The sequence below is a fragment of the Sinohyriopsis cumingii genome, chromosome 3 (genome assembly GCF_028554795.1).
Source record: "Sinohyriopsis cumingii isolate HCF-2022 chromosome 3, ASM2855479v2, whole genome shotgun sequence".
NCBI classification, from domain to species: domain Eukaryota; kingdom Metazoa; phylum Mollusca; class Bivalvia; order Unionida; family Unionidae; genus Sinohyriopsis; species Sinohyriopsis cumingii.
This window is the reverse complement of record NC_142963.1, coordinates 113,282,747-113,301,328: the sequence shown is the minus strand read 5'-3', so window position 1 is coordinate 113,301,328 and position 18,582 is coordinate 113,282,747. Positions and strand designations below refer to the sequence as shown.

The window sequence follows — 18,582 nt, the reverse complement described above, 5'->3', positions numbered from 1 at the left end:
GATACAGCAGCATCATTTATATGGATTGTCAGCCAATTCTCAGAACAGATAAATTTGCCCATGCACAACTGGAAGAAACTTCAACCCAGCCTAATGGTTTGACAGTTACGTGGTGGTGGCGTTGCAATATATAGTGGCTACATTAGCTGAAAGAATTCACACCTTGATTGACTCTAGGAATTTTGGCATGAGAGAAGCATGGATCCATCAGATATGCTATTCATTAGGCATGCAGAATCATTGCTGCTAGATGATCCTGTCTTTGACAACAATGCAGCGCTAGGGGAAAACAACTTCCATCCCTTCTGTGATGGTTGCAACATAATCTCAGACCCATTTGGCGTTTGGGCTAACTTCAGCCAATTTCGTTATAACAACCAATGGATATGTGGTGGAGTCCTTCCGTTCATGGAGATAGTGTGTCTGAATCTTTGCAAACATATTCAAGAAGGTTCACAGATTCTTCCAGCTCTCATCTTATAGGTTTGGTCAGGATGATGTTACAGGCTTAGTGACCTTTTTTCTTCCATACTGTGAGGTCACCAAGAATGATGGCAGCTGTTTTCACCTTGGTAGTCATAACTATGCATTGAAAATGCCCAGATGTGAAAAAGTGCCTGGATTTTCGACCCAGACATTGCAGAAAAAATCCCAGAACAGACCCTGGAACTACTGACATTAACAGACAGGGAGCAATATTGTTTCATTTTATGATTGGGGCAGCAATGAAGGGTGCAAAGCAGGGTCTATCAGTCTTATTTGGGTCTTTGGTAGGTGGCAATCAGATGTCTTTAAGAAATATATCCGCCTGAGCAATAGAATTTATAGTTTGTAATTCAGTGCTGACTTCGGTATTTCTACACATTACCATATCACTTTCTACTGTCTGGTTCTGCTTTCCAATTGTTTCTGGTTTCAGGTTTCATGGGTGCACAGATCGATGCAGCCATCCACATCGTATGGGCACTGCACTTCATTTGGGTTCCTTGGAGAGCACCTTACCTCATATGGGTTCATGGAAGACGTGGCCATCTTAAAACACATTCTTCCACTGGTGTTCTGTGACATGGAATACAAGCATTTCTGGATATTGTGTGCACAGTTTGGCAGTCTCATGGGTGCACCAACTGACAGAGCTGTCCATATCCTAAGGCACTGCACTTCATATGGGTTCAATGAAGAGCACTTCATATGGGTTCATTGAAGATGTGACTATCTTACAACAATTCAGTCTCCCACTGGCATTCTGAGCATGGAATACAAATGTTTCTGGATATTGTGTGCCCCCTGACTTCAGAATTCATGCTATTTTGACACAACATGTGCAGGAGTTTTTGTTTTTCTGTGTCTGATAATACTAGGTCTGTGTACAGAACTGGTTTCAAGTGTTTCTTGAATCTCTGGCAATGTCAGACATTGTTGCTCATTCACCCTCTTTACATGAACTCTCAAATGTTTTGATTTATTTCATCTCATGCCGTCACACCCTGCTGCAGCTGCAGTACTCAACAGTTAAGATGTACCTTGCTGGAATTAGATTCCAATACCTACAGGCTGGTCATAGTGACCCTTTTCAGGAGTCCAACAGGTTAAAGAGTATACTTCGTGGGATAAAAAGGAAAAACATTTCATAGTAAACCCAGATTTTCTGTTACATACAGAATGGTGGTGCAGTTGTCACTATGTTGCAAGAGGGAGTTCACCAGCTGTGGACTTGTTGCTGCAGTACGTGTCTGGTGGCATTTCTTGGATTCTTGCAACGTGGTGAATTTACGGTTCAATCATTGCAGAGAAATTCCTCAGGCAACTGCCTGAGGATTCGAGACATGACATTTTCAATGGACAAATTTATGTTATACTCACCTTGCCATCTTTAATTAAACAAAAACAAAATAAACAGGGCCCCTTTTCATGCTGGTGTCAGCGTTTCAATCCTTCGGAACTCGTGGTTGTGTCCCATGTCCAGTCTCAAGCAGTATTTGAGTTTGCGGCAGCAAGATGCTCTGGCTAGAGGTCATGGTGCAGCCACATCTGCAGCTGGAGTTGGTATGGAGGTCCATTTTATTTCAACTTTTGGACAATAGTCTTTGTTATGTAATATGTGCTACATCAGAGTTTTCACTAACCATCTTCTTGCTGCTCAGGAACATTTGTGTACATATATTTAGTGTCATGTGCTCTGGACACTATTCCTTCCAAATGGATTGTCACATTCAAACTGGCATCCTCTTTGGGGCCTCTAATTAGATATCTTTAATAATTGAGTACACTGAACTCTTACTCTTACTTCAAACTATTTGTGCGCTGGCTTCTTATGCTTTTATGCAGTGTGGATAATTTCCTATTTGTGGAGCCTATTTTCTCTGCAACAAACAGTCTGTGTATGTCGGACATGATATTTCATATGGATAAACGCCTATTCATTCTGTATCATAGAGCATCTAAGAATGACATTTTACATCAAGGTGTGGATATCATATTAATGATATAAACTATGATGTCCTTTCCATGTTATGAGGAAATTCCATCGTATTCAGATATTAGCTGGAGCTTGCCTTTGTAATCCACTGTTCCTCATGGACAATGGTTGCGCCTTAAGTAGAACTTTCTTTATCACTACCATTAATGCTGTTTTGCTCAGATTAGGTTACGATTCACATTGCTATAATGGACATACCTTCCACATTGGGGCAGCTACCAATGTATATTGTAGACATATTCAGGTGCACCCTGATAGAGTTAGCTTTGTGTAGAGGCAGATGTCACAGCGTGTGCCTCACTTGTCGGTTCACACTTGTGTCAATCAATGAACTATTCCGCTTCATTACTTAGTGATACCATCATACATCCTTGGAACACTTCATAGATGTTGTATAGCTGTTCATGCCAGTCATTCATTTTCACATCCTAAGCTAAATTGTCATTTCAGCTGTATCTTCTATTAGCGGACAAGTGAACTCCTTACTGGTTATCTAATACATATATCTAATATTGAAACCTTTAGGCACATCTGGATTATCATGCGGTTCGAAACCTAGTTCATGCATTTTCCACATTATTGCATTCTCAATCATTATTATCTTTATTTATCCTTAAATTTCCTTAAATTGGGGCCTTCATTACAGTCACGCTGTTCCATAGTCATTGGGCTCCCTTCAGTTTGTTTGGGCCATTGCCAAGTTTCATGCATTCACAACTTTGCTTTTGACCCCCAATTATTATGCCCATATACTTCATACCCGCTTCCTACGGTGCATGTATGGAGTATCGGCTGATGTTTGTTATCATAGCAATCCTCAGGATCAGTCTTATCAAATTTCGGTTATCAGTGTCCCTATATACCTCGTATCAGCCTCTTGCAGCTCCACAAACAGGTGTTGGAAACTCTTCACAACCCTACAAACTCCCTCAAGTCTTTCTTCCTGAGGGATTCCTATAGAAAAAATTCAGAGCTCAGCTGGTGCAGTGTGCTGTGACAGGATTTGCCCCCATTATGGCAAAGATTATTTATAATTTACAATAAAGTTTATATTGAACCTATGTATTGTGTGCAATAAAAATAAAAAATTTCAACTTTAATAACTGTATATACATACTATGCCTTTGGCCAAAAATTAAAATTTTCAGCTTTAATAACTGTATATACATACTATTCCTCTGGCCAAAAAATTACAATTTTCAGCTTTAATAACTGTACATACATACTATTCCTCTGGCCAAAAATGATTTTCAGCTTTAATAACTGTATATACATACTATTCCTCTGGCCAAAAATTACAATTTTCAGCTTTAATAACTGTATATACATACTATTCCTCTGGCCAAAAAATTACAATTTTCAGCTTTAATAACTGTACATACATACTATTCCTCTGGCCAAAAATGATTTTCTGCTTTAGTAACTGTATATACATACTATTCCTCTGGCCCAAAAATTACGATTTTCAGCTTTAGTAACTGTATATACATACTATTCCTCTGGCCAAAAAATTACAATTTTCAGCTTTAATAACTGTATATACATACTATTCCTCTGGCCAAAAATTACAATTTTCAGCTTTAATAACTGTATCTACATACTATTCCTCTGGCCAAAAAATTACAATTTTCAGCTTAATAATCACAATATTATTTTTACAGTATATGTAGAAAAAAAAATTTCAAAGAATGCTCTGTCCTGTCAGTTCTATCACTGCATAATCCAAAACTTTAAGCATTCACCTGAGAAACGAAGGCTGATAACTGTTGTTGTTGAGGCTTTAATGCAATTTTTTAGCACATGGTCAGTATAACTGGGATGAAGAACCCAGAAAACCCCTGGTAAAAACCACTGACCAATGGGAAGCTACTGAAAAGCTTTATAACATACCTGCATTGGCAAAGCCCAAAACTCAAATCCACATGGCCTGAAGTGAGATGGCAGTGATCGGTATCGGTGACCGATTTAGACCACTCTACCACCCAGGGCCCCCCTGATAACTGTAATCAGAGCAATTGATAACAGCTAGGCCTCCTTTGTTATAATGCATGGCTGCCTTTGCATATGCAAATAAGGGCACTGACAAGGAGAGTGTCCAGGTTAAATGCCTGTCTATACTCACATGGTGGCAAGCTGGCAATGTAAACGTCTGGTGAATAAGAGGTCACTATCAAAGTCATATTTACTATGGTTTTAATAAACTTTGAATCAACACAGCATTTTAATGTTTACCATATTATGCAGACAATTAGATATCCCCTTCCTCCAATGTAATACATGTCTGGCAAGTTATTACTACATGGTTTGAATTCCAGACCAATGAAAATGTATTTTTCAATCTGAGATAAATGATTGGCTGATAAAATGGGCAATGTCAGCATACATTTATCATGGTACAAAAGCAAAGAAGTTTAGATGCCAATGAAAGTACAGACTAAGAACAGCTATCAATGAGACAGAGAGAGAGAACTTAAACATAGGCTGAAAAAAGTATTTATCAATTGTGTTTGACAAGTTTTTATACATGATTTTACCATTCAAAATGTTAGTTTCAGCTCAAACAGCTCTTTAAAGGTATTGAGTGGAAACAAGATTTGTGATGTGATGTGCCATGACAGGACAGAATGGACATGAACCATAGTATATGCTCCCACCATTGACAGAGTGGGGGTATACATATTTTTAACAAAGATCAGGCCTAAGTGTAAAGTATTGGTATTAGAGTATGACTTTTTTGGTCAGATCTGACGACTCGGGTTGCCTAAGTGGTTAGAGCATCCACATCAGATACAGGAGGTTGTGGGTTTGAACCCCGACTGAGTCATACCAAAGACTTACAAAATTGGTACAAACAGCAGCTGCCTCACTTGGCGCTCAGCATTATGAGGTTAGTGAAATGACTGGTTGTCCTGGTGTCAGGATAATGTGACTGGGTGGGACATGATGCTGCATGTCTGTGGCATGATGCCCTAGTCCTAGGCATCACAATAAACTGCCATACTGCAAACATAATAGCGATGTGACTGGAAAATTGTTAAAGCTAAATTAAAAATATAAATTACACACACTGGACAGATTCTGTTATATCTTTTAACATAGATTGTTCATTCATGATTCTAGCAAAGGCCACCTTTAAATTCTCATATCAGATACAGAACTATTTCTAATCTATTAACTTGTTATCTTAAATCGAGAAATTATTCAAATATTTTCACCTAAAAAATGGCAAGATGGCTAATAGTTTGTCTTTGTGAGTACGTTCTGCAAGGGATGAATTCTTTTGTAGTATGTGATTTATAAGGCATCTCAGGTAACTCTGAAGCACCTGCCGTCTGTGTTCTACTATTTTGGCACCCTGAAATAAAAAATATGAATGCAGTACAAGCAATGACATAACAATAATTATAACAAAGACAAGGGTTACATGGCATATGCCATCATGGATCCCTCACTGTACATGACTGGAAAAATCTTCATCACATACTTCAGAATGGAAACATGGCTGCCACCACCATAAAAGTAATATCTACATAGTGTCATCTTCTAATTGTAGCTCAACAAAAACAGTGTATGATGAAGTTACCTTCGTCAGCCTACACTATGACTGAATCCACTATACCATATATATTGGGACACTATATCTGATGGGTCACAATAAATTAATTTGTAAATTAATTGTTTTTGTACTGTATGTTCTGGGACACATTATTTATTTTCGAATTGCAAGTTGTGGGGCAACTTTTAAATCATATGAAAATTACAAGTCAAAAGATGTACTCAAATTCAAATTTTGTTAAATTTTTTTTATTAAACCATGTACTTGAAATAAAACTCTTTAATCCACTGCAGCAACACTTCATCAACCCAACCCAGCTCTGGCACACATACGATCTAACCCTTTGTTGCATGAATATTTTTATAGTTTCCTCATGCTGTGAAAAATTATCATTTGTTGGCAATACACTTCTGGCTCTCTGGCACAAATATGATTCATCCTTTTGGTGCAGGATTATTTTTTAGTTCCGTCATACTATGAAAATTTTCACTGAAGGCAACAAATTTCCTTTTGTGGAAAATGCAAGGACTAAAGTAAGATTATATTCCTGCACCAGTCATGTGAATTCTCACACTTTTAACCCCCTACTTATCGACAGTCCATCCAGGAATGACATCAATATTACATTTCAAGTTTCATCTATGTTATTGATCATAGTGTTGGCTAAATCATCTTCTCTTCTGGCCTTCATCAGTTCATCAAATGATTTTATTTTCTGCTCAAAATCTTCTGGGAGACGATGGGTCATTGATGTCCATGCATGAAGTACTAGATTGTGTTGCTTTTGAAACTGTTCGATTGTTTCAATTTATTTTCAAAATTCACATGAACACTGGTAAAAATGAACCAATACTGGCTTCCCTATGTTGGCTGACTTTGTATCTATTTAAAAACAAATCTGCACACTCAAAAGAATCCAAAGTCGTCCCCTGGGGTGGCTTGCTTTGTAATAAAATAACCTTTGGATTTGATATGCTGTTGGCAAGTTCAAACAATGAGTTTATTGTTTGTTGCCAGTTGTATTTATTCAACACCTGGGCTTCTGTTTGTTTGCCATCTGTAATTATAATTGTTACCAATCAGCACTGATGTCCGCAGGGTAAATGGTACACAGCAATAACCTGCTTTAATAATACTTTTTGTAACCCATGCTACATACATGATTTGCACTCACAGTAAATGTATTTTTGAATAATGATTTTTATTTGCAAGATACTGTCATACAGTTAACCTGGATATAATGAAATCTTGGTTATTCTGCACCTTACACCATGCCATGCATGAATGGCAGGTTTTTTCAAGCAATCAGTTGATATTTCCCTCTCTCTCTCATTTGTGATTTTGTTGGATCCAGCTTCAAGTCTGATAACATATTCAAACCTTTAAGTACAGCCAACACAATTTCTCTATATTCATGTCAGTGAACATTGTGACATGTTACCCGACATAAGCAATACATACTATGGTTGCATATGCTACATACAGGAAGTTCATGGATACATTTTCTTTCTTTAATAAATTGCTCATGATAAAATAAGATGAATAATTAATAACAATAAAAGGTAGGTTTCTTTTATTTTATTATGAAATAAGTGTTTGGTTTATCTATTTTGTTGTAACGTGCAGTGGGGGGTTGTGTGCAAAACCAATACACCACTCCCTCAATAACTCGCGATCCCGCTTATAATGCGGAGTCAAGCGTGGATCCCATATTTTTTAAACCAGAAAATACCACCCCAAAAAAAATTATCCCTATTTCTTGAACTTGAAAAAAAATTGTGATCAAAATTGGTAACTGAAACATTGATATATCGCTCGTTTTATGGTCGCAAATGGTAGATATGACCTGGAAACTTTAATTAACATATTGAAATTATCAATTTTTATTAAGAATTCATATAATTGGTTACATTTTCTTTTCCAAATGATATATTTAGTACACTGTAATTAAAGATATTCAAGGAAATATTGATCAATGAAAATGTCACGTACGCCTAGTGTATGAAGTATACTAATATTTAAATGCCAATTAAATAATTTTATTAAATGAAATTTGTTTTAATTCTATCTTTTAGTTCCACTTAAGTGTAATCATCATAAATGCAATGTGTATTTAAATGCAAAATGTGTCAATCTACTGTAACAGCTTAACAGCTATTTCTGCAAGAATTTCTCTGAGAACCTAATTAGGTGCTAACCGTGTTTTGATAACTGACTTGCTGGAGTATTTTTTGTATTGTTGTACTGAATTAAAAGCTGGCCTCCTTTGTATTATCATGTTAATTATGTCTTTTGAATCAAATAAAGGAGGTGGAATATATATAAAAAAGTTAAAAGCATGCAAATCCTACATACTTAAAATCTAGCGGCCCCAGCTGTATGTCGGGTGAACTCACTTCAGGTGATCAGTCGAACACAGTTATAAATGTTATCGTGTATGTAACATAAACTACCTTAAATTAACCAACTCCTTCATAACTGTGATCAAAGATAGCAAGGCAACCAAGCAAAACGAATACTTTGTAAAATAAAGAGCTTGGTTTTTCACAGATATGGAGCATTGTGGGCAAGCAATTTTCAGAGAATTTCTGAACTGGCACTTAGAGATATCCTAAAGGATGATAAGAAGTTTCACTCTTACTCTCAATGAAATTACGACATCAATATTGTACTAACTGAACAATGCAAAATTGAGTTTTGACATAGGCGATTGTCTCATGAAACAAATGTGATTAGTTTTTGAAAGAAAGGAATCTTGTTTAGTGGTATGTCAACAGATAGTCTAGTTTCTGGCTACTTTGACTCCCAACTTGCTAATATACTGTTTAATTCCACTCTGGGAACCAGACTAATCAACAAAACAGAAAGCAGTGACATAATACACATGCTTTTGCATACATGTGATAGTTGTTGAAACCAGTTGGAACAATCTTTCACATGTTGGAAATTTTGAAAACAAATGTTATTTACACAGAATAACAAACAGCTTCATTAGAAAAAGCGCGTTATCAACAATTATTATCAAGGTGATTGTAAAAGGAGGATTCAGTCATTAAACAACCCAGTTCCCTACACACACACCCCAGTTTTCTCGATGTATAAGCAGATTTTGTCAATTTTTGGAGGTCCCTCGGTAACTCGTGCCCTTGCTTATAGTGCAGTCTATGTTTGTGGACCCTGTTGTGTGCGAGTTATCGAGGGAGAGGTGTACAAATATTTTGTTCCTTAAGTCTTGGGACAATATAACCTAGGTGGAAAAAGTTTCACCATAAGTTCTTGGATAGGAAAAAAATTATTATTTTATCATGTCCAAATATATACAGTAAATACTGTAAGTGCTATTACCCCACCTTTGACTAGCCCATCATCATGACTCAATCATAATAATTGAATGATGTACACACAGAGTAACAATCTAAACCCATTCCACATTCATGAAGGGGCATACATAAGAAACAAAGAAGCAAGAACTATATGTGAAGCTGTGACATAATCCAAAATCCATTCAAAGTCAATAAAGCATGAAAAGAGGTTCACCGTGACCATAAGTTTTCCATGGCAAGTTGTACCCTTCAAGATGAATACATCAAATTTCATGACAGTTTAACTAAAGCAAAATGGGCATACATGAAAAAAGGTTCACCGTGATCATAAGTTTTCCATGGCAAGTTGTACCCTTCAAGATGAAAGTACCACTTATGCCAAACAGAACTTACCAAATTAATTGATCTTTGGCTGAAGGAAATGGATAATGGACATATGACTGGGATTGTTTTCCTTGACTTCAAGAAAGCCTTTGATCTTGCCGATCATGAAATTCTGCTGCAAAAGTTGAACTGTTACAGGTTTGACAATCCTTCGTTAAACTGGTTTAGATCATACCTAAACCAAAGGTCTCAACAAGTAAGCATTGGCAATATTAGCTCTCAAACTCGCACTATTCATTCAGGAGTCCCTCAAGGCTCAGTTTTGGGCCCTCTCCTCTTCCTTATCTATATCAATGATCTACCATTAAATAAAGAATCTACAAATACAGATATGTTTGCAGATGATGCAACCTTGTATACATCTAGTTCTGATACTGAAGTTATCCAAATGAGATTAAACTCAGACCTTATTTGAGTCCAAAACTAGGCACAACAAAATAGGATGGTAATTAATGAAGGTAAAACAAAATGTATGATTCTGGGGACGTCACAAAAGCTACACAAGTCAGGGAACCCAAAACTATCTCTTGCAATAAATAATCATCCATCAGAAAATGTCAAACTTGAAAGGCTTGTAGGTGTGTCTGTAGATAATAATTTATTATGGAATGACCATACTGATAAGCTTTGTAAAACACTGTTATCCAAAATTGCCCTTCTCAGCAGAATCAAGAAATATTTACCTATGGAAACTCGCAATCTATACTACAAGTCATATATTCTTCCAACAATGAATTATTGTTTTAATGTATGGGGAAACTGTGCTAAATCTGAGTTTGACAGGATTTATAAACTTCAGAAACGAGCAGCACTTGTAATGTTAGATGCATCTGTTGATCATCCCTCAAAAACATTATTTATAGAACTCAAATGGTTCACAATATATGACAGGATAGATTTTCACAAGGCAGTTCTTTTATATAAATGTCTACATGGAACTGCACCAGAGTATCTTCAGGACTTATTCAGGCCTTTTTCAACACAATACCAGTTGAGATCAATATCACATGGAAACGTTCTAATACCAAAACCAAGAACAGAGCAATTTAAAAAGAGTTTTCAATACTCTGGTACAGTTCTGTGGAATAAGCTTCCACTACATGTAAAATCTGCTGAAAATATTAAGAGTATTTAAGAAAAGATATCATGAGCATGTATGTGCTTCTAATAGATAATGTAATTTAGTATTTTAATACTTAACATGTTAAAATAAACACTAATTATTGCTATCTTCAAATAATGTGCATTGTTATACTCTCCTTAAGAGGGCCTCAAGGAAGAATAGTCCTTGACTAATGAGTCACCCTCTATAAATAAAGCATTATTATTATTATTATTATTATTATTATTATCAAATTTCATGACAGTTTAACTAAAGCAAAATGGGCATACATGAAAAAAGGTTCACCGTGATCATAAGTTTCCCATGGCTAGTTGTACCCTTCAAGATGAATACATCAAATTTCATGACAGTTTAACTAAAGCAAAAGGGTTATACATGAAAAAAGGTTCCCCATGACCATAAGTTTTCCATGGCAAGTTGTACCCTTCAAGAAGAAATCAAATTTCATGACAGTTTAACTAAAGCAAAAGGGATATACATGAAGGGAAAAAAGAGTAAGACCTGATTGTGAAGCTGTGACTTAATCTGCAACCAATTCAAAGTTAATAAAGCATGAAAACTAAGGTCACTGTGACCAAATTCTTCCCTTGACCAGTTATAATTTTCAAGTATATATATATATATATATATATATATATATATATATATATATATATATATATATACATATACATATATATATATATATATATATATATATATATATATATATATATATATATAAGTGTCAGAGAAATTAAACTAATGCAAAAGTTTTATGTAACTACTGGAGGATGAAATGTAGGTCAGTGTGAGTTTTTATTGCCTGTGGCAGGTAGTCACCTTCAGGATGAATTTATTCAACAAGATTCATTACTGTACACATAACAGTGTCAGAGAAACTGAGCTAAACTGCAAATACTTGATGCTTATGCCAACAACAAGCTACAACACCATTGGAAAAGTGATCCCTATGTCTCACGTAAATTTTGGTGGGAAGACAATTACAAGAGTCTTTTGTTGCTGGGTTTATCCCATTTCTGACCATTCCTCCTTGTTAGACAGTAATGAAAATAGCCCATAGATTGATCTGGATCAATTCCTGTGGACAAATTTTTGTGTAGTTTTCTAATTCTTAGATTACAGGGAAAATAACTCAGCAATAAAATACTTAAATGTTGATATAAAAGTTCAGACTTCATTCTAGTTCAAAATATCAGGCTGTTGCTTTTTATATTATCCATACATGTTTAGACCTGTGCTCAATGAAAGCAATTATTTATGTTTGAATAGAATTTTAAAAATATTCTTTTCCAAATAACAAAATATAGTTTTGATCTAGCCCAACAATACTTAAGTGAAAATTTGAAGCGAAAGAGAGCAAAAATTTAGAAAATTGTTGTTTTTCTTTTCATAATGAAATTAACACTATGAAATGAACTCCACTATCTCTCGAATTAAGTGATCTTGGAAAGATGGCAATTTTATCATACCCATTTTTATACCATATATATATATATATATATATATATATATATATATATATATATATATATATAGAAAGAGAGAGAGAGAGACAAACACATGCACACAGGGAAGACACTCTTTTACATTACCTCCCTTTACACATAAATAGCTACCCATTAAGCCATTGTTTACCAGTTTTTGCAATCACAATAATGTTAGGAGAATAGATCAGGGAAGAAAAAAATGCCTGAGCATTCAAACTTAACCATTGGCATTCTTCACTGGAAGACTGGCTGAATTCGCAATAAGTTGGATATACGAGTCTCCTAATATAAAGACAGCACAACAATAGTCATGTAACACATGATGGAGAATGGTGGTGGATGGAGAATCATCTGAAGCAGTCACTGTTGACTCCAGTGTCCCTTAGGGAACCATACTAGGACAACTCCTTTCCATTGCGATATTAATGACCTTCCAGACTGTGTGAAATCTCAGGTCAGGCTGTTTGCAGATGACTCCTTTACAGAACAATTCAAAACCAAAGTGATCATCCAGAATGATCTCACAGCCTTCGAAAAATGGGCATCTGATTGGGGTATGACTTTCAATGCCACTAAATGCTACCTCATGTGTATGACCAGTAAACAGCAAATCATCTCACTTCTATACCTTGAATAACCACATACATCAGCATGTCAGCGGAAACCCCTATCTTGGACTAACACTATCTGAGGTCTTCAAGTGGGAATCTCATATTATCAAACCGACCAAGAAAGCAAACACTACACTAGTATTCCTGAAAAGAAACCTCACACTGTCCGCAGACATGTAGATGGACTGCCTATTTAGCACTAGTCAGATCCATGTTGGAATATGGTTATGTTGTCTAGGATCCATACTTCATTAAGGATGTTGATAGAATCTACAAGGTTCAACACCAGGCAGCAAGATTTATATCTGGTGACTACAAAACCAGAGAAGCAGGATGTGTCACCAAAATGTTAACTGACCTGGGTCTACCAACACTCCAAGACAGGTGTAGTAGGATTCATCTGACATATCTCTATAAAGTAGTTGAGGGGTTAGTGCCAGCTCTCTTACCAAATATAATTAAGACAAAATTAACCATTAAGACAAACACGCCAGATTAAAGCCAAATCTTTTCCAAATTTTTAAAGTAAAAACATTGTAGAGAAACTAGTATCAAATAATAGTAGATGTTTTGCAGTTGAGCAGTGCAGAACAGAACAATTTAGAAATTCTTTATTCATGAAAACCATTGTGGACTTGAATTATCTGAGTGAAAGTGTTGTGTGCATGCAATCAGTGGAGAGCTTCAAGACAGCTCTTGAACAATACTACTAACTTTCTAGTTCGTTCTCTCTTCTGGTGCAAATTTATGTTTAACTGGCCCTGCACTGTACACTTTCAGATTCTGGTACAAATTTATGTTGTAACTGGCCCTGCACTGTACACATTCATATTCCGGTACAAATTTACGTTGTAACTGGCCCTGCACTGAACACAATCAGAATCCGGTAAAAAAAATTTGTCATAACTGGAACTGCACTGTACACATTCAGATTCCAGTTCAAAAAAATTGTCCTAACTGGCCCTGCACTGTACACATTCAGATTCCAGTACAAATTTATGTTGTAACTGGCTCTGCACTGTACACATTCAGATTCTGGTTAAAACAAATTGTCATAACTGGCCCTGCACTGTACACATTCAGATTCCGGTAAAAAAAAATTGTCATAACTGGCCCTGCACTGTACACATTCAGATTCAGACATGACAAAATTTAGACAAGTTGAAAAAAAAAATGACTTGTTTTTACTAAGCAAAATATTTTGGATGAATCCAATGAATGTGCTCAACCCATGCTCATGAGAAGATTGTGCCGACCTCAAACAGGTTGTCTAAACTGCATGCACTGGACCAACCTGATTCAATTCTCATCTCTGCAATGCAACATTTTGGAGATAAAAACTCAATATGTTGACTATGCATGCCAGCCAGTGACTTCTACTAAATCTCTGACTGAAATATTGCATTTCAATGTGAGACTCACCGAGATACCTAAGGAATGGAAATTTGCATAAGGCATATCTTATTCTTGTGACAGTTTTGAATGTGTCATGTACATTACTCAGTTTAGACACTGAATTACTCAACATCAAGTATATTACCCAATTCAGCCATGACAACAAGGCTTGAGGGGTTATATACTCTTTTCTTGCCTTAACTTGTATCACAAGACCTCATGGCCCATGGCTCTTCTCCATGTCTTCCAAATACTGTTCGAGACCAGATCTTGCATTGCTGCCCCTCTTGACATGTAAATGGACATGAGACAGTAGATACCACTGCCCACAGGATAAACCAGTCCATGCCTATGAAACTTGGTTGTGATATTTGGACCATATAGCCATCTAATTAACACTCAAGTCGATTTAGATGCACTGAAAGGGTGTGTAGCTCAATCATCCTGCATGTTGAAGCTTGCGCTATCAAAAGCAGTTGGCAGCTTTAATGAGGTTCTGTTTGATTTGTATTTTTAACGTAGCTTTAACAATTTTTCAGTCATATCACTATGATGTCTGCAATGTGGCAGTTTATAGTGATGTCTAGCACTGGGGCATCATGCCGCAGACATGTAGCATGATGTCCCACCCAGTCACATTATCCTGACACCAGGCCAACCAGTCCTAACACTAACCTCTTAATGCTGAGCGCCAAGCGAGGCAGCTGTTAGTACCATTTTTGTAAGTCTTTGGTATGACTCAGCCAGGTATTGAACCCATGACCTCCCATATTCAAGGCGGACGCTCTAACCACTAGGCCACCGGAGCAGTTTTAATGAGGTTCTGACTAAAGGGTTGAACTTATCTGAACTGAGCCTATTCAAAGCCCATAATTGAGAAACAAAGTGAGTGATTTTGGTCAATTCAGGTTACAGTTAGCAGGGAAGTCTGAAAGGTGTCATTACCTGAATGTTTCAGAAGTCACGCAGCGATACCCTTTGAAAGGGAAAGGAACTGATCTTTTATTTTTGAAAAGTTAGAGAAAAAATTAGCCAACTGATAGATCAAAAGCATTCAAAGTGATGTTGTTGTCTTTGCACTGGTCCCTCAAAACTCACCACCTTCAAATTGGAGGGCATTCTTGCTTGTGATAGTCTTCCCATGACTGAAAGTTGAAACTTCTTTCTATGAATGACTCAAAAGACAAGAATGAAGCATGAAGAAGAAACCTGTCCTGGCAGGGATTATTTGGCTTAAAAAGATTTCTTTCCTGGTTGATCAAGACTTTATCTGAGAGTACACCTCCAATGTCCACCTGTTCATTTAACTATGCAATCACCTCTGTCAAAAACCAGTGACAAAATTGTGATTTGAGCTGGGTGACAATGTCAAGGTCACTAAGCAACAAAGGGGTCCCACAGGTGATATGGGCAGGCTTGTCATGTTTTCTGTTCCAGCTTTCTTGAGTTTAATGAAATGATCATAAATACTGTTGACAACTGTTTCACTTACTTCCTTCCTGAGCCCAGTGTTGACCATTCTTGTTGCTTTTGCTTTTATGGTTGAGTATCCTTCAATTTTAGCCTTAGCTGTTGTTTCTTCCTTATGAGCTTTATTTGCCTTGATTCCACTTACAGGTTGCCTGGTATTACATGAGAGTTTCAACACCATGATGCAGTTTTCTGAGAAAGAGCTTTCCTCCATTCAAAGGACTCTTTAAGATCAGGAAGGTGGTCCACTAATGTAGTTGATTTAATATCAAGTTTTCAACTCTTTAACCACTTTGTCAGTGACAATGTGATATGAGCTAATAATATGAAACTCAGTTTTACAGAAGTTTGTATATGGCAAAGATTGTATCAAGAAAAGATGTTAAATGTCACTGGCTTTGTTGTAGCACCTTAATTTTATTAACTATAGACAGAGGTTTTTATAAACACTGAAAAACCTAATAACTATAGATTATAGCGAGGCCCAGAGTGACCGAGTGGTCTAAAGCACTCTCCGTTACGGATCACTGCCATCTCACCTCTGTCTGCGTGGGTTCGAGTTTAGGATTCATCCAATGTGTGTATGTGAGAAAGCTTGCCAGTAGCTTCTCATGGGTCGGTGGTTCTTCGTGGGGGTTTTTCGGGTTCTTCCTCCACCATTAATACTGGCTGCCATACATAGCCTATCATGTGCTGAAAAATGGTGTTAAACCCCACAACAACATAGATTATAGCAGTGTAATTACGCTTCTCAGTTCAAAGTAAAGGATATCACACTTTTTTCTGATTAAGATCATTGCAATTATACATGGTGATAGCGATAAATAATATAATTAATCAATTTAATTACTGCAATAGGGATTAGACCTATCTGCTCCAGAATTGAATTTTTATAATCATTTATACAGATGTATGCATTATTACTCAATTATTAACCTTTTGAAATTATTTTCTTAAATGACAAATCCACAAAATGAAGTACCCACAAATATGCATTTTTAAACCAAGCCATAAAATTTGATATCTGCAAAAATGAAGTCATTCAGAGTATGCCAATAACATCAGGCTGGCTAACTGAAGGCAGGACAACTGACAAAATATATTCTGCCAGAGTGGAAGGTAGAAAAGAAAGGTTTTAAGGAAGGCCAGCAGAAAAGCTGGAAGGCTGGTTCGGTGGTTGGCAGGCTGGAAAAATATAGATGGACCAGTTATTCTAGTCCTGATAGGGTTCAAGGAATAAATGGGCAGCTGGCAGGCATGCAACATGGCCAAACATTGGGAGACCAATCTCCCAGTAAATCCAGAGCAGTATGAGAAGGGTCCAAGAAACAGGCATATGAGTATGAGTGTGTGTGTCCCTCAACTAAAGCAACTGCACTATCAGCTCTTGAGTGTGTAGCATGGACAAAACTGGCTCCACCAAGTTGTCAATATACTCGGATATTACGGCACCTTATGGTCTTTTATGAGGAATCACTGAAGATATTGGCATGTCCCTCACAATGCACAGATCAGAAGATAATTTATGTGGAGTCCTAAGACCTGACACTTGGAATTTTTCTGCAAGGTATTTAGTAGAGGCATGGCAAGTGACACTATTATCCTTGCTGACCTCGAACTTTATCTTCTGAAAAGAAATTTAAATGGCAAAAATAGGAAATAAAAATCCCAAAGTTTAAGCAAATAAATAAACAACTGCACCCATATTAACACATCAATTTCATCAGTGTCTTCAGTATCAAATACAGCCTGCACATATGGTGCCAATACCATGTGTAAGTAACTGACTTAGCAGTTCTGAATTTTGAAAAATATGCAATAATATCCACTGAAACTATTGATCATACTGCTATGAAAGCTTAAACTGGTAAACAACCAGTTATGGGTAGTCATCTAGTGGTGGAAAGGAGTGGTAGTGGGTAAGAGTATCACACTGACGGGAAAGACTACATTGAATCCTTTCAAGATCGCTGGATTCTAGCGGTAGTTGAGTTTACTTCTAATATTAACGTTATAGGGGATTGCAGATGATGGAGAAGAATACACAATCTGCAAACCAATCTCATATTCTGGATTCCATATCTGATGTGCCACTTACTAAGAGCTACATGCAACAAGTACATTAAACATCCCACATATGATAATCAACAGAATTTTCAAAAGGAATTACAAAATACCATGTACCTTTTTCCCAATCTTTTTTTTCGGTGGAAATTCAAATGTGCTCGTAAATGGGTAGTCTTTCTTCATCTTTTTGTGTAGTTCATCAAATTCTTTGTATCTCCTGTACACATTCCATTCTTCATCTCTAATCCTGACATAAACCTGTAATAATTAAATTATATACTGTGAATGGATCATGGGATGCCAATTGTCCTGGCTTTTGCAGTGAGCCATGAACCATAAATTAAAATACTCTCTGCAAAATGTCTTTGCCATAACTGTGCCAGAAGCACTTCTATCAGAATGAGAACAAGGAAAAATGTTTCTCTCTTCTTGTTTTGAAAACCATGAAAACTAATGACCATAATAATGCATTACAGAAGGTCAATAATTACTGTAATAATACCAAGAGAAATGCATCTGTATGAATAAGAAGACAGATATTGTAATGATACGATAGTCTCTACTGAAACATTGGAAATCTGGTTGCACTTGGTGGGGGGGGACTTTATTTAATAATGTAATTCTTCAATACTAATACTGCATTGTCCACCTTTCCAGGATGCTATGTCCCCAGTCCAAACTAAT

The 18,582-nt window shown here is 36.5% G+C and overlaps 1 protein-coding gene across 2 annotated transcripts in view; it reads right to left on the bottom strand.

Annotated features, from left to right (window-relative positions):
* Nucleotides 1–18,582, bottom strand: part of LOC149803605 (sorting nexin-29-like) — a 96,681-nt gene that overhangs the window by 5,096 nt on the left and 73,003 nt on the right. The window contains exons 20-22 of one of the 2 annotated variants that reach the window (XR_016420233.1): nt 18,016–18,156; nt 5,695–5,834; nt 3,343–3,433 (exon numbers count right to left, since the gene is read on the bottom strand). Coding sequence is in view for 1 of the 2 variants with exons in the window: in XM_089953355.1 (XP_089809481.1) it covers nt 5,695–5,834; nt 18,016–18,156 (281 nt within the window). In the remaining variant the exon portion in view is untranslated. The remainder of the gene's footprint in view (nt 1–3,342; nt 3,434–5,694; nt 5,835–18,015; nt 18,157–18,582) is intronic. The other variant, XM_089953355.1, reaches the window with a different exon arrangement.